This window comes from Perkinsus marinus, assembly GCF_000006405.1.
Source record: "Perkinsus marinus ATCC 50983 genomic scaffold scf_1104296958712, whole genome shotgun sequence".
NCBI classification, from domain to species: Eukaryota; Perkinsozoa; order Perkinsida; family Perkinsidae; genus Perkinsus; species Perkinsus marinus.
In genome coordinates, this window is record NW_003206658.1 from 1,101,672 (window position 1) to 1,115,784 (window position 14,113).

At 48.7% G+C, this 14,113-nt stretch overlaps 5 protein-coding genes across 6 annotated transcripts in view; 2 read left to right on the forward strand and 3 right to left on the reverse strand.

Annotated features, from left to right (window-relative positions):
• Pmar_PMAR011801 (Sirohydrochlorin cobaltochelatase, putative) overlaps positions 1 to 971 on the forward strand; it is a gene marked incomplete at both ends in the record, with an annotated part of 1,953 nt that extends 982 nt beyond the window's left edge. The window contains 4 exons of the mRNA XM_002773891.1: positions 51 to 98; positions 276 to 462; positions 712 to 821; positions 868 to 971. Of these exons, the coding sequence (XP_002773937.1) occupies positions 51 to 98; positions 276 to 462; positions 712 to 821; positions 868 to 971 (449 nt within the window). The remainder of the gene's footprint in view (positions 1 to 50; positions 99 to 275; positions 463 to 711; positions 822 to 867) is intronic.
• A 128-nt stretch (positions 972 to 1,099) lies between these two features.
• Positions 1,100 to 2,584, forward strand: Pmar_PMAR011802 (Sirohydrochlorin cobaltochelatase, putative; the record flags this gene model as incomplete). Its single annotated transcript, XM_002773892.1, has 8 exons — positions 1,100 to 1,215; positions 1,262 to 1,353; positions 1,404 to 1,504; positions 1,549 to 1,678; positions 1,908 to 2,062; positions 2,105 to 2,246; positions 2,309 to 2,454; positions 2,504 to 2,584. 8 exons carry the CDS (start codon positions 1,100 to 1,102, stop codon positions 2,582 to 2,584), a joined length of 963 nt encoding a protein of 320 aa, XP_002773938.1.
• Positions 2,585 to 3,041: 457 nt separating this feature from the next.
• Positions 3,042 to 7,296, reverse strand: Pmar_PMAR011803 (hypothetical protein; the record flags this gene model as incomplete). The annotated part of the gene is made up of 13 exons (XM_002773893.1): positions 3,042 to 3,143; positions 3,358 to 3,545; positions 3,595 to 3,728; positions 3,773 to 4,348; positions 4,387 to 4,531; positions 4,651 to 4,738; positions 4,782 to 4,856; positions 5,036 to 5,099; positions 5,721 to 5,839; positions 5,889 to 5,999; positions 6,041 to 6,139; positions 6,184 to 6,229; positions 6,269 to 7,296. 13 exons carry the CDS (start codon positions 7,294 to 7,296, stop codon positions 3,042 to 3,044), a joined length of 2,775 nt encoding a protein of 924 aa, XP_002773939.1.
• Positions 7,297 to 9,085: 1,789 nt separating this feature from the next.
• Positions 9,086 to 10,020, reverse strand: Pmar_PMAR011804 (hypothetical protein; the record flags this gene model as incomplete). The annotated part of the gene is made up of 3 exons (XM_002773894.1): positions 9,086 to 9,210; positions 9,258 to 9,702; positions 9,907 to 10,020. The coding sequence occupies 3 exons, from the start codon at positions 10,018 to 10,020 to the stop codon at positions 9,086 to 9,088; spliced, it is 684 nt and encodes a 227-aa protein (XP_002773940.1).
• Positions 10,021 to 10,144: 124 nt separating this feature from the next.
• The window catches only part of Pmar_PMAR011805 (conserved hypothetical protein), a 4,711-nt gene continuing 742 nt past the window's right edge, over positions 10,145 to 14,113 (reverse strand). The window contains exons 1-5 of one of the 2 annotated variants that reach the window (XM_002773896.1): positions 11,990 to 12,140; positions 11,408 to 11,945; positions 11,253 to 11,360; positions 11,102 to 11,212; positions 10,145 to 11,051 (exon numbers count right to left, since the gene is read on the reverse strand). In XM_002773896.1, the coding sequence (XP_002773942.1) occupies positions 10,317 to 11,051; positions 11,102 to 11,212; positions 11,253 to 11,360; positions 11,408 to 11,945; positions 11,990 to 12,126 (1,629 nt within the window). In that variant the 5' untranslated portion in view covers positions 12,127 to 12,140 and the 3' untranslated portion in view covers positions 10,145 to 10,316. Of the gene's footprint in view, positions 11,052 to 11,101; positions 11,213 to 11,252; positions 11,361 to 11,407; positions 11,946 to 11,989; positions 12,141 to 14,113 lie in introns of those variants that run through there. The other variant, XM_002773895.1, reaches the window with a different exon arrangement.

Consider the following 14,113-nt stretch of genomic DNA (forward strand, 5'->3'; position numbering starts at 1 on the left):
AAGCGGACACGTTGTTGGTCATGTCGGCTTCAACGGCACCTCGGGGGCAGCCTTCCTAGCCCGGGCTAATGATGGCTTCACTAAGAGGAAGGAGGAGGGTAGTAGTAGTAGTAGTAGTAGTAGTAGTAGTAGTAGTAGTAGTAGTAGTAGTAGTAGTAGTAGTAGTAGTAGGTAGTCCTCCTCCTGTTTTCCACCCTGTGGTGTTACTTACTGGATATCCAACGTGCCTCTTTGGTAGATTCAAATCAGGTCCGATGATGGTCCATCTCATTCAGGTTTGCTTCCAGGCGTTATCGGATGCCCCGATCAGTTTATCCTCAACCCTCTGTTGATCTCCGCCTTAGTGGATTGTGGTGTTCATGCGTGCCAAGTGGCGACCGGTCGGAAGAGGGTACCTCAACTAGAAGGTCAAGATAAAGAGGTAGCGGCTGGGGTTACTGTTGTGGACTTGCTGGACCCGGGGTAGGGTGGCGACTTGCGAGTCACAGTATACAGCTATTGTGCACTATTGTAGTTTCTCACTCCTCCTCCGTCGGGTATTAGTTCCTTTCTAAAACTCATTTTCGAGAGTCCTCTCCGTCGGCGTTGGTTCGTTTCACATGAGCGACAACAGACGGGAATTCAGCCCGTGTAGTAGCGGCTCTTATAACTCGGAGTTGCTACGTGACGCAGCAGTCGGTAGTGTAGGAGTAATAGGGTTCCTTGTGTCAGCTCGTGCCGCCCTACAACCCTCCCTTCTGGCTCACCAGAGACGTCCTCCCAGGCCACAATGATAGGCCAGTCGCTGGGCACTCAAACCGGGAGGCGACAGGGAATCACAAGTAGTCACGCCTTATTACTCTGTCGTTGCCGCGAGTGGTCTTGCAGGGGCTCCTCCGAGAGGCAAGGGGAAGGAGGCAGTACGACTGCAGTGGCGTTGGGCGCATGAGTTTGCTGACAACAACATGGGCTTTTTCTCTTGCTGGAATTAGGAATGTTCACGGCTTGTGTTTGTGTATTGGTCGAAATATGGGATAATACTCGAGTGGGGTAAAGATTCATTCCTTGCCAGAAGAGCATCCTACGGGTGAGGTTAGTTTTATATTGTGTCCCTAATATCATGACTTCTCCCCGTGTTGGCCTCATCTTGATCGATCATGGTTCGCCATCATCAGCTTGGAACAAGTCCCATGAGGAGCTTCTACCTAAAATAGAGGAGGAGCTGAGTCGGAGAGGGTATCATTTCATACCACACTTCCGTTATATCACATTTTGATATTAGGTTGGAATCGATGTTCTCTGCCATACGTTGGTGCCATATGGAGTTCGTCCAACCATCAGTCGCTGAGACCATGAACGAGTTAGAGAGGGAAGGTAGTGTTTGTGCTCCTTCGTGCTGACGAGGGGTGCATACCACACCTTAGGGATATCGCGGGTCATCGCCCTACCAGTGTTCATATCCGTCAGCTCTCACACCGAAAGGGACCTGCCGAATATTCTCAATATTAGATTCCATCCAGACCAGGTAGGCGGTGCTTGTGGTATGGTATCTTGAGGTTGCCTTTGTAGGATACGGATATGGTCCGGTACACTGGCAATGTCCCCGTGACGCTGTGTACGCCCTTAGATCATCAACATGGTCTCCTCCCTGAAGTCATTGCTCAACAGGCTGTGGAGTTGATGATGACAGAAGGGCTCAGTGAGTGGACGGAACTTTTGTTGCTGCTACGATTGAGCTTTTCGCGGGTCTCAAAAATGGAGGAGTATCAACTGTCGGTCTTCAAATCGTTAGCTGACCTTAAAAATGTCCGTACGGGGAATTGAACCCGCGTAGAATTAACTTTGATTTTGCTAACTCCTTCATGTAGTGAATTCACACCAGAGAAATACTAGACTTAGGAGGGGGCGAGATCGTCGTTGCTCCGCAGATCCATGCACTACGGGGGCTGTGATCCTGTCACACGGTGATGGTTGTGAGCACTTCTGGCAGCACATGCATAGAAGCATCAACAACCGTGTGATTGAAAGAACTGATATGAAGTCGTGCGAAGGGCTGTATGTCCAGACTATGCGTTCGCCCCAGGTAGGAATGCGTATGAGGAGGTAGGGTGAGGTGTTCCTTCAGGCACAGAGGAGGTTTAGGGAGTACTGTAAGAAGGTTCTGTCGGAGGTGGATACACTCTTGGTCTTGGCGGCATTTAATGGGACTTCTGGGGCGACCTTTGTGAAGAGAGCTGATGATAGTCTGCAGAGGAGGAATGAGGAAGGTGGGATTAATCGGACCTCTTCCGTATCTTAGCGTGGTGAACCTTGGATATGCCTCTCTCAGGCTTGCCGTTGGGCGTTCTTGGATGCCCAACTATATTCCTTTCCAATCCGGCGATGGTGTCGACGCTGGTCGACTGCGCCGTCCAGGCTTGCCAAGTGTCTACTGGTAGAAAGGGACTTCCTGAACTCAATGAGGACGAGAAAAAGGTATACAGCAATCGTCGATTCTGATGAGTTTTAATTACCCTTCTGGTAGGCGCTACCGCCCTACAACCCCCCCTTCTGGCTCACCAGAGATGCTACCCCTGGGTACAACGATAGGACTGTTGTTGGATAAGATGTGGTTTCAGTCTGGGGGCGTCGACTGTGAAATTCGGCGAGGTATTGACTTTTATCGAGTGTTCTTCGTTTACAAGAGATGGACGGTTGAGTTGTTGAGTGGAAAGGGCCCGACGGATGGTATGTGATGTGCCGTTCGCGAAGTATTGAAATTGAACGGTTGTTGTAAGTACTGGGAATTGAACCAGGGTCCTGTGAGTGATAACCAGGAGCGTTCCCTGCTACACTGAAGAGGAGCCCGCCGAAACAAGATATACAATCTGTCATATCGTACAGCTGTCCTTCTCGCCGCATATACACGGGAAGATTTGTCAATAAGCGGGCTATGTCACGGAAGGGTGTTGACTGGATCCTGTTCGTTACGGCAAAGCTCAGCCAGAGGCGATGGGCCAGCATACGGATCGCGAGTTCATTTGTTGTCATACCGCATCAAATCTGAACAACCTGTCGTCGTTTTATCTGAAACTCAAGACTGCCTGTTCAGTCAGCTTTTCATCAACCAACACATCGATGGGAGAAGACTTCGACGAGACAAGCAACGGCAGCTGGACGAGCCCCTATAAGGAATGTTAACATTGTTCCCAACCACATGCCACTTGTGGTCCATGCCGCAGTTATTGGAGATATAGTCGGCTACGGAGGAATTGGGAAGGAAGTCGAAAGGAAAAATCTTCTCCTCGACCATCCTCATGTTCCCTCAAGCTCAACACATCGTTACTCATACAGTGGAAATGTCATCATCCATGTACAGTGGGGCCGTTGGGTCAGCACCTGACGGGAGGGCTCACCAGGAGCAGACGCCTTGTGGCTACCAGTCAACACTTTAAGCATGAACATAGCCAAGTCACGACTACTCCAATAACAGGAGTGTGCACTAATGATACTCATCCTGTGCATGGAGTGAACGATACCCTCGGTCGTGGACTCTTGCAGTACATAGTCGACTCGATGTTGAGCATCTACAAATGCACGAGCTACCTTGTTGTCGGACCTGCTACGCATCTTCACCAGAGGCAACCTCCCGAGATGCTTCGACCGGTGGCCCATCGTCTCCACTCGTAGTGGCGAACATCATCTGCATCCACGTCCCTGTGAATTGCCTTTTAGCATGATCGATATCGCGTTGCCACTGTCTGGCCGACCTGTGGTCATCACAAAGGACGTCTTCCCTTCAACATAGACTGACCTCAGTTCGCTATTATCCCAGTGAGGCAACACCAGAGGCTCCTCGAGGTCATCACCGGTTATCAAAGGATCCAATCGGAAAGCAACAGGATCGTGCGGATGGAAGATATTATAAACGTCCATTCTGTGCGGTAGACCGAATCGACTTTCTGTCGGACCATCTGCGACACTTAAGAAAACGGCCAGAGGAGATCCCCATAAGAAGAAGCGATCAACTTTGAAATCCAAAAGACTCGGGTCTTGGTCGAGTATGTCGTTGATGATGACACTTCCAAGAGAGTGTCCAACGAGGGATACTCGACTGCCACCAAACCGTCTCGGGTCGGCTTCTCTCAGCTGAGCTACTTTATCATTCAAAAGCCTTGTGACTGTTGACAGGATGATTTCCCTTTTGTCAGGGATAATGTAATAGATCACATCAGCCATGGCCACGTTCAGGAGCATACGGGTTTCACGGTATTGTTCACCACCCGAGCGGAGCGGTGTTATTTTGTCGAACATACGTCTCTGGGAATCGCAAACATGCTGCTTCCAATTGACCATCTCAATGTGGCAATCGACTTTCATAGACCAAAACCTGTCGAAGGTCTCAACAAGATGAGCATGTCGACTCACCAGTGAAGTCTGACGAATTCGAAGGTTTCCCTCATAGTGTCGAGATTGTCGTTGAGATGTTCATCATCTGGGCCTATACCATGCACGAGCAGTAAGATGTGATCAACGACAGGACTGCTAGTGGAGTGCAACAGTGGGGAGGTGCCTGAGACCATCGAGCTCGGCAACTCGCCGACATTCCGTCTTAACTTCGCTGCCTTCTTTGTTCACGTCCCGGTCTGCATAGCAACAGTTTTATCAGTTCAGCCAAGACCGATCGTTCACCTTCTCGTGGTGACACGGGTGGTCTGTGCAACTCTTCCTTATAGCCTGTCACCACTGAGTCCATCTCACATTCTGGACGGGTGAGATACTAATGACCACTAGACGATGAGTCCAAGCATAAGCAGACTAACTTCGTCTATCCAATCGACGGCCTCTTCCTCCTTGATTAACGCCTCCTCATCAGCTGTGGTGTCTGAGCGCTCAAGCTGATACACGTATACTCGAAAATAAAATCGGTTATCATGCAATAGAACAATTGTTGAGAGATGCTATGGTCGACAGGATGGCTCATCACCTCCGTGATCTTCCTCCTCGTTAAAGTCAATGACGACCCTTTTTCTGAATCGGACATTATCAGTATTGCCTATGTCGTGTTTGTCCTTACTCTTCCTCCAGTATGTGGTTCGATGATGTTCTCAACGGGTTGACCATCTTCAGAGTGAGGGAGTCTATTGAAAACTATTGTACATCTCTGATTCCCTCTTGTCAGCTACTAAGCTCGACATAGTAATATGGAAACACATGAATCACAGCTTGTAGAGTATAAATAGACCATCGTGAAGTGCGGCACACTTGTGTGGCGGCAGATCTCACAGTATCCTTAAATTGTGATATATCGCTAGTATGATTATCGTGATTAATACTCATTAGAATCATCTCGCACATACTCATCCCGACTTTACTCGATCAACGTTCACTTCATCACAACCGCTACATCATCAACAGGATTGCCTTCGACTCGCATCTACGCCAATGCCAACCGAATGCATCAGGCGTCCACCCGTCTAGGTAGTTGCACCGTGGCGTGCTTGACTTTACAACCATTATAACCCTTGTTGCCTGTTCACATTGATGGTCATTCACAAACCAAAGACAACAACACTACATCACGAGAAACGCTTGCTGAAACGACCAGCGGATATGTTCACACTAATTCACAGTAAACAGACCCAATAATCAAACCTCAACAATAACTCTTATCTTATCCAAGGCTGACCTCACAGACACCGGTATCGTCTCGAAATACCTTACAGGTCGCTGCCAACAGTCGTCCCCCCTACACCTACCACTGCTTGTGTTCTTTCTTCAACACCTCCACACAGCGCTTGAGGACCCTGGCATCTGCTTCGGACGAGAGCTGACCCTTATAACGCGATAGTCGATCGAGCAACTCCGCGATGGTATTAGCCTGCAAGGACAACAATAAACGATATAGATGAATCGGCAGGAGCTAGGACCAGCATGTCGAGGTCAGATCCTGCTTCATCTTTCACCGTCTCTAGTCGCGCCACAGAGAAGAGCAAGGCGCTCACAGAGCACTGCAGCGATGGTGATTTCCATACCGTAAACTGAGCACATCCTAATCCAATGTTAAGAGGATGCGCCCTACTTCCCGTAAGATTGTGAGATCAACTGCATAGTCGACCTTAGTAGTTCTCATTAAAGCCTCGCCCGCAGCTCTCAGATATCGACTCGCTAAAGTGAAATCCTGAAAAGCTCGTAACAACAAGGAAGCGCCTCTAACAGACTCACTCCGTTGACGATGACTGACCCTCCGGACGGTGAGTATGTAAGGCACCTGCAGAGCCATAACGAGATTATATATTCTTTAACTCACCTCTGAACGATGCCATCAACTCTGCCTGGCTGAAGTTTGCACGCCTCCAGAAGACGGCAAACGTCAGCTATACCATCGAATGACAATACGCTCCTTTCGAAATCAACTGCGGCATCTCCATCGAGCACGATAATCGCGCTTAAAAGTGCTGCTGGAACCGTACCACTCGTCACCCAATTCTTCAGACATCTGCCCAACTCCATCGCTCCACCCGATAATGAGTCGGTAACAACCGGTGGTTGCAGGTCGCAGACGGCTCGACAGAGTTGCAAGACGGGTAGGAGGGGGACGTCTACGGCGGTGACACACCTCGAGAGCACTTCGAAAATCTTGCCTCGACAAGTGAGGTCAACTTGAGGAAGTAAGATAGCGGAACATGCGATGATAGCAGTAGTCGGCAGAGCGTCGAGATTCTCGAGAGCTGCCCTTGTCGCACGAGACAACCCGCGACGCTGACCTGGTCCTAGATACTTAGAGGCCTTGGCCAGTGTAAGCAAATCGATCGGCTGATCGATTATCATCTTTTCCATCGCATACAGTAGAGGTTCCATGAAATCTTCCTCTCCCACTCTAGACCATCTCTGTAGGAAGACCAGCAATTCGTCTCTGCCGAGTTCAGCCGCTTTCACTTGCATAAGTCTCAATATGTGACTAAATGCGTTGCCGCTGCTACCGATCGAGGAGACCTCGAAAAACGTCGTCATCATGTTTCCTCCCAGTGGATCCGTCAACCGATCAGGCACCTCCAAAGATAGTTCCATAACATCCCACGGAGCGATAGTTGCCAAAATTTCAGCATCCACGCACACCCTCATCAGCCGACCAACAGCCTCTACCAAATGTACGGGAACATTCCGAGATCGCCTTAAAGCCTCCGAGCTGATTTCAGTGAGATAGTCGACGTTTGAGTACCCAGCAAAGGCAGCAGCGTACAGTGTAGAGGTTAATATTGGTAGAGGGAGCTCTCGAACTCTCATGAGCTGCTTGGAAACAGTAGCTTGCCACAAATCTCTATCAGCCACGCCCATCGTGGTCAACGCCACGACCACGTCACGATCACAGCGACAGTCAGAATGAAGTTTCATCATACGCCGACTCACTCCAAGAAGGCTTTTCCAGAGCTCATCAGAGTCGATCTTCAACTTAGCACAAGAGAGCAGCGCTGATCCGTAGAGTTGCGGGGCGAATCCTTCCCAACGATCGAGGATTCGCGAAGCGATAGTTCCAGTAAATGACTTTGTCAAGGAGACGGAAAGATCACAAGAGGCGTGCAAAATGTTGGCAATATGCTGTGGAGTGAAATCATAATTATGGCCGTTCATACAGAATTGGTTTGTGATGCGTCGTAGGAGTGCCTGAAATTTCCCTCTAGCATTCGTAAGTGAAGAAAGACCCCTCACAGTTGTTGGTCCTTCGTCCGAGCCATCGTACAGCTTGGACAAGGCGTAGTAGGTGTTCACCATCATGGCCTCTTCCTTCAATGGAGGACCCCGGTCGATCGCCTCACAGATGATCCCAACCAGGGGAGAGGTGGACAGACCCAAACGGCCCAGAGCGTACAGCTGATTGACGAGATTCTGAGAGTAAGCCAATCTATGGGCAGCATCGATTCACATCAGCGCTGCTATTTCGAACTCGAAAGCCTTTCTCAATACTCGACAACTTTCCCACAGAGTCCGAGAGTTTTGAAGAGAGTTTTATAACTCTCTTGCCAGCTAGAGAGTTTCAAATTACGAAGATCAGAATTGTGCGAAAGAATGTCGATTCCAGAATCACTTCAGAGTTTGGCTAAAGTAGGAACAAACTTGTTCGTAATATTAATACGGACAGAAATCTTCACTGATTTCCAAATTGACGAGCGGCCTCCTCACCGGAGTATCAATGTCGTCATTATAATCCCCGCTGGATTTCTCGAGTCGTCCTTCAATGACCGTTAACGCTCGGCGAGGGATCGCCCGACCTACTCGTCCAAACGCACAGAGTATCTACAAAGATGCCTCTGCATAGGGAAGATTCACAATACACTACCATAGACATGCTATGTGGCTGGAAGGTCGAGCCCTTGTCGATGATGAGCTCAGGCACCGCCTCCGACCAAAGCTCACTTTCCGAATGACAGTATGGTGTGGTGGTATGCTGGTGAATTGTAGAAAGGGCGTGCAGGACCTATGGAGGACTCAAGTTTATTGTTCACAACTGGACAACATCTCGAAGGCCTCATTGAAGCCATCAGTTGACGTGGATTGATGTACAAGTACTCTACACGCCGAAATAGGTTGTGTGTTAAATCGTCTCGTCTGATTGCAAATCTCGGGTTCAATTCCCAGTAGGGGTATTTTACCACCAGTTTATTACATTGGCTATCTCATGGGAATGGTAGTCCTTCAAATTTGCAAGTGTAGTGGCAGCCATCGGAGGCAGTACGGTACGGCAATCGACTTGAGACTCTGACGAGCTGTTCACTGGCGCTGCGATTGCTTTGCTAGACCAAAGAAATCCCTCCACCAGGGATCGAACCTGCGCCTACCCACCTTAACGCTCCAGCCACGGCTGATACTTCCAATGGACTGAACTCGTTGGCTGCCAACTAAACCAAAAGCGGACCTAATCCGTATCATACACACCTGAACCTAGGATACTCACCATCTTCGGTAGCAGCCGCTTCACGAGTCTCTCCCAAATCACCGGAGCATCCCATATATGCAACTTTGCGTATGCGTGCAAAATATTGGCAACATGTTGAGATTTCATACCTTCACTCAAAAGTCTTGCGTCCAATTCTCGAGCAATCATTCGAAACCTGTTGAAAGATATTTTCTAGGTATACAACCACCCCTCGGTGACGTACACGTCGAGATCTCGGATGTCCAACTTGGCGTAACCGTTGGCTATGTTGGACAACGACAACTCGGTGAAGGTCGATTCACACTCCAAGATGCGCCCTGAGCAACCCCATCGTACCACCGAGGCTGGAGGAAGTCTATGCTACCTCCGAGCACTGCAAAGAGCTTGTCATCTCGAATGCCCATCTTAGCATACGCGTTGACGAACCGTGCAATATCCTTCTCGTTCATACCACTCCCTCGACACTTTATCACTATATCGCTGCACACTTTAAAGAAATCATCCTTCCCGAGTTGGAGCCTTGCATATGCATTCACCAACAGCCCAAGATCGTTCCACTGGAAGGCTTCCCTTTGCTCGACGACTTTCTCTGTCACAGCGGCGATCAGATCGACGTTGAAATCTTCCAGTTGAGCTCGCGCTAGCGAATTCATCACAACTGCCACGTTGGCCGGCGCCATTATACCCATCAAAAACAGCGCCCGATTCTGAAGAGATTTCCAAATCTTCTTGTCAGCAACTTTGTTCCGTGCTGCTGCTGAAAACGCCCCGCAAAGATCGCTTGCATTCATCGAGCCGAAGTCCCGGACCTACACACACGCACGTTCATCTAACCCACGACGGACAAGTTGAAACTAAAGTTGATCATAGGAAATGTGAAATGACAATTCGGTGGAAGCCTGACGTCCTCGCCATCGAACTCTCTCGAATATGGGAAGCTCCACAGGAAGATACGTTAGAGGTCCACTTATCAAGATTCAGACTAGGTTCTATGATGGGCCATGTGAGCTTACAGGCATCCCTTTCAACCTCCGATTGTCCCTCTCCCTAGCTATATCAGCCGCGGCCTTCTGCCTCCTCCGACTTGTCATGAACCCCCCAGTAGTCTCCTGCTTATCCAGATACATCGTAGACGAACTCCCAAAACATCGACGGCTACTTCTCCTCAATGACAACATCTACCAACAGGTCCTACACTGACGTGACTTGAACTCAACTCGGGGAAAGTGAAGATTCGCGCCCTGCGAATCATATAGCCGACTTGGCGACTCACAGTGTGATTACTGTGTAAACAAAGCATTGTATGCATACATACTTGACAGTTGATGTCATAAAAAGATGGATATTTATCGCTGCTCACGTCTCGGCAGAAAATCCACTCAGAGTGGAGGGAAAGGACGAGACGATGATATAAAATCTACCATCAGTGGTGTTGAAAATTACTCTGGAGGTCGATCTGACGACTGAGCTCCTCCGTAATCTCCGTATCAAGCATCTCACTGATCTCAGCAGCTCTCGAAGGACAGTCGCAAGTGAACATGAAGTCGACCACCCAGCAAGGCTGACCCTCCTCTGGACCAACGATGTGGTCACCAGGGGACACCATTGGGACACAGAACTGCATTTCGCAACCATCAACGCTCTGCCACTTACTCAAAAAGTCAAAGTTGTGTAGAGTACCACTCTTAGGGGAGTTGATGTTGCCAAAGCCTACCACTGCCAGGTCCCTTCGAAAGGGCCGAGAAGGGAGACCAACAGCCAACAGCATCACCTCTACGCAGAGCTCAACACCATTACTAATGTTATGGCACAAATGGACTGGCCCGCCTCCCATACGGGCATTAACTTCAATCAAACGAGGACCGCGGGACGTGTACTTGGCCTCGACGTGAAAAACACCAGAGTCGAAACCTAGAGCCTTCACTGAGCTCACGGCAAGATCGACAAGCTGGTCACAACGGTCACGAGGGAGAGCACTAGGAATAACGCCCCAGGTCTCGGAAAAATAGGGCTCCTTGGTAGGAGCATTATCAGTGACAACAGCAAATGTACAGCCCAAGCCAGGACTGAGCACAACATCCACATCGACCTCCTGACCGTCGAGATACTCCTCGAGTATTACGACGGTGGAAATACGACCGGCGGCAGCCACCGCGTCCTGAATAGGGACCATCACATTCATCATCATCGTTCTTGATAAATACTCACCGGATCACTGTGCTCATTCTTCCTCTCGAGGGCACCCGAGCTGACCACCAGCTCACTGAGGAGCTGCTGAGTCTCTCGATAGACGGCCAAAAGCTCTTCGTGGGAGTTCACCTGCAGTTTATTGAGCGAAAACACACGAGGAAACTGTTACCTTTTTGACGCCTAATGATGCTGCACCAGAGACGGGCTTCATGACAGCTGGATAACCAACAAAATCGCCAGCCGGCTCGATGTCATCCTCGCAGGATATTAAAAAGTGCTGAGAACATAATGAAAATACATGTCATCCCGAGCCATCAAGCCTACCGTGGTCCTCGGCAGACCATGCCTCTCTAGAGCTTCTCGCGTCTTGTATTTATCCCTGGCAGCCTCAACAACGTGTGGGCCGGGGCCAGGGAGGCCGAAGGCTTCAGTTAAACGAGCCACCATAGGGACCGCCAGCTCAATGGCCGTACAGATACCATTAATGGTGATGCCGCTGGTCATCTCGAACTCTCGGAGGGCTTCATAGCTTGCCTCAAAAATGGCGTCAGAGTCTTGGCTCATATCGAGGCCAATAAAATGACTAATAACGCCTTCAGTGGCGAGGCTCGACGCCCACGAGCAAGGGGAGTCGATAATGACAGCTTTCACACCGAGTTCATGTGCCTTCTCGTAGATGAATCTCTTGCCATGGTAACCAGCGTTGAAAAAGACGATACATGTGTTGAATAGGAGGGACTCCCTCAACTTCTGCCCTTGTAGGCCACCCGCGGTCAAGGTCTCCCAAGATATACCACAAGTGTCGAGGGCGCGACTGTGTAAACCGTTGTCGACATTAGTGGGGGTCTCGGGCTCATGGGACCTGAGGAGGGACGGTGGATCGAAGTCTGATGACGATCAACTTACAGTGACCAGACGGATAGGTTGTCCTGACTGGGAGATTCGGCCGCCATAGTGGACTGGCTGGTAGAGGGAGTTACCCCGGACTTCAAGCCTTCACCGAGGAAGTTAATCATCGAAGCATGAGAATCAGTAGTGGCCATTGGGAGGCACCGCGGAGGGAAAATCACCCTAAAATCTATAAACAGATACATTTCGTATGCGTGCAAGTTGAGACGCCGAAGAGCAGGAAATCGCGCGCCGCGAAAAAAACGTGCGCCGCAGGCCGCGCGACCCTCTGCTTGGTATTGAATAGACAACTGGAAGAAGAACGATTATCACACCAACGAAGATTTAGCCGCTTATCACTCTGCATCTGACCGAATCTCGACTTATGCTTGTGTGAGCGTTGACAAGCCAATCCCACTACCCCATATATACCTGCGAGCATTCACGCACACCGAGAACATAGGCAGAAATCCAACTGATATGCGGACATCTGTTGCCTCTGCAATAAATTCGCCCTCAAATTCGCCGAGCGTTACAACCGGAGCCGTCCCGGCCGTTTCAATTCGAAGTGGGTGCGTTGTAATTGTGCGCGTGACGCGCAGGTTTTCAGAGCTAGCAACTATGATCCTTGTTGAGAAATTTAGTCGAATTGAGTTTCGTAAGAGACTTACAGAAGTGTTTATGGCGCAGTATATGTGGTTTGGTTAACAGAGTTAATAGGAGATGTCAATCACTGGGTATGTGCGGATTACATGTCCCCTGTTCCCGCCTATTCCACATGTGGCGAGTAGTCACATTCGGGAACTACATCTAATTGGTTTGGCATCCTCTTCCTTGGGAAGTAGTTGAGTTCACAAGTCCTGGGTAGGAAACTCCGATCGATATTGTTCCCTGTTGCGTCTCACAAGAAGTTTGACACTTTTAGTGTGAAGTGGCGTAATATTCAATGTGAACTACACGACGTCTGTGTTTCCGCGACCGATAAAACATTGGTATTGTGTATTGTGATATATCTTTTTCATATCACACCTCGTGATTGACCGGAGGCTGCTCGCTCTTGAGGTGTGCCATTACCCTCCCATTTCGAGTTCCCCAACACTGTATTTCGTGTTAGAACTCACACTACTGAATAGTGTATAGTATTACTTACTATAGTGTGGCTGTAAATAGTAAGTGCTAAGATACTGTCGAGCGCGATTGATCTTTCCCAATTCGGATGATGAAACGATCTGTTGAAGAATTGCTTTGTCACTCTGTATTCCTCGGTGGAAACATTTGTCATACCTAGTGTGAATTCCCGGCCTACGAGTAAACATATATTATATTTAATTATTCAAATTAATTCATTAACTGAGTTTCACCCGTGAGGTGGAAAAACACTGGTGAAAAACATATATTTCACGACTACTGCATATCACCGCGAATAGCGCGTTTTACGCCACTTCACGTAAAACGGGTCGTGAAACTCCGATGAACTATTTAATATATTTATTCTTATTAATTATATATACTTAAAAGTATCAGCTTGTTACGGTATAAGCCCATGCCGTCGTCCATCCAGACCTCAAGGCGCCCTAGGGGAGTCATGCTAAGGTCAGCCGTACCTTTTAATAGTATCAAAGTTCCGCGCTAGTCTTACTACTGCTAGTAGACACACTTGTAGTTTGGATGGATTCGTATTAGCTTGGCTTTGCTTTAGAGAGTTTAACCAATTTTCCAACTCGACAATTCCTACACTTCTACTTGTGATCTGCCCGTGGTCGTGATGACACTTAGCCTCAGTGCTATCATTATCTACTACAACTTCTTGCATAATGAATGCATATTACTAAACCGCGCTGGATCCAATAGTATAACAATGGTAAAGATTAGTATTAGTCTCTTCCAGTAACCTGGCCAGATGCTTAATGGTGATACTACTGTGTCACAAGCATTGACACATAAATCAAGGAAAGTATCCTGCCCTAGATATGTTCTAACTATAATATGTGGGACGTCATCGAGGTACATTGTTGTTCATCTAGTATTAAAGATCTATTAATTACTCCCACTAGTAGAGACACTTGGACTTATCGTTTTTGCTATAGATTGTATACATCCTGTTATGAAATATAAAACTTTATGATAATAGTAGTTGACGAC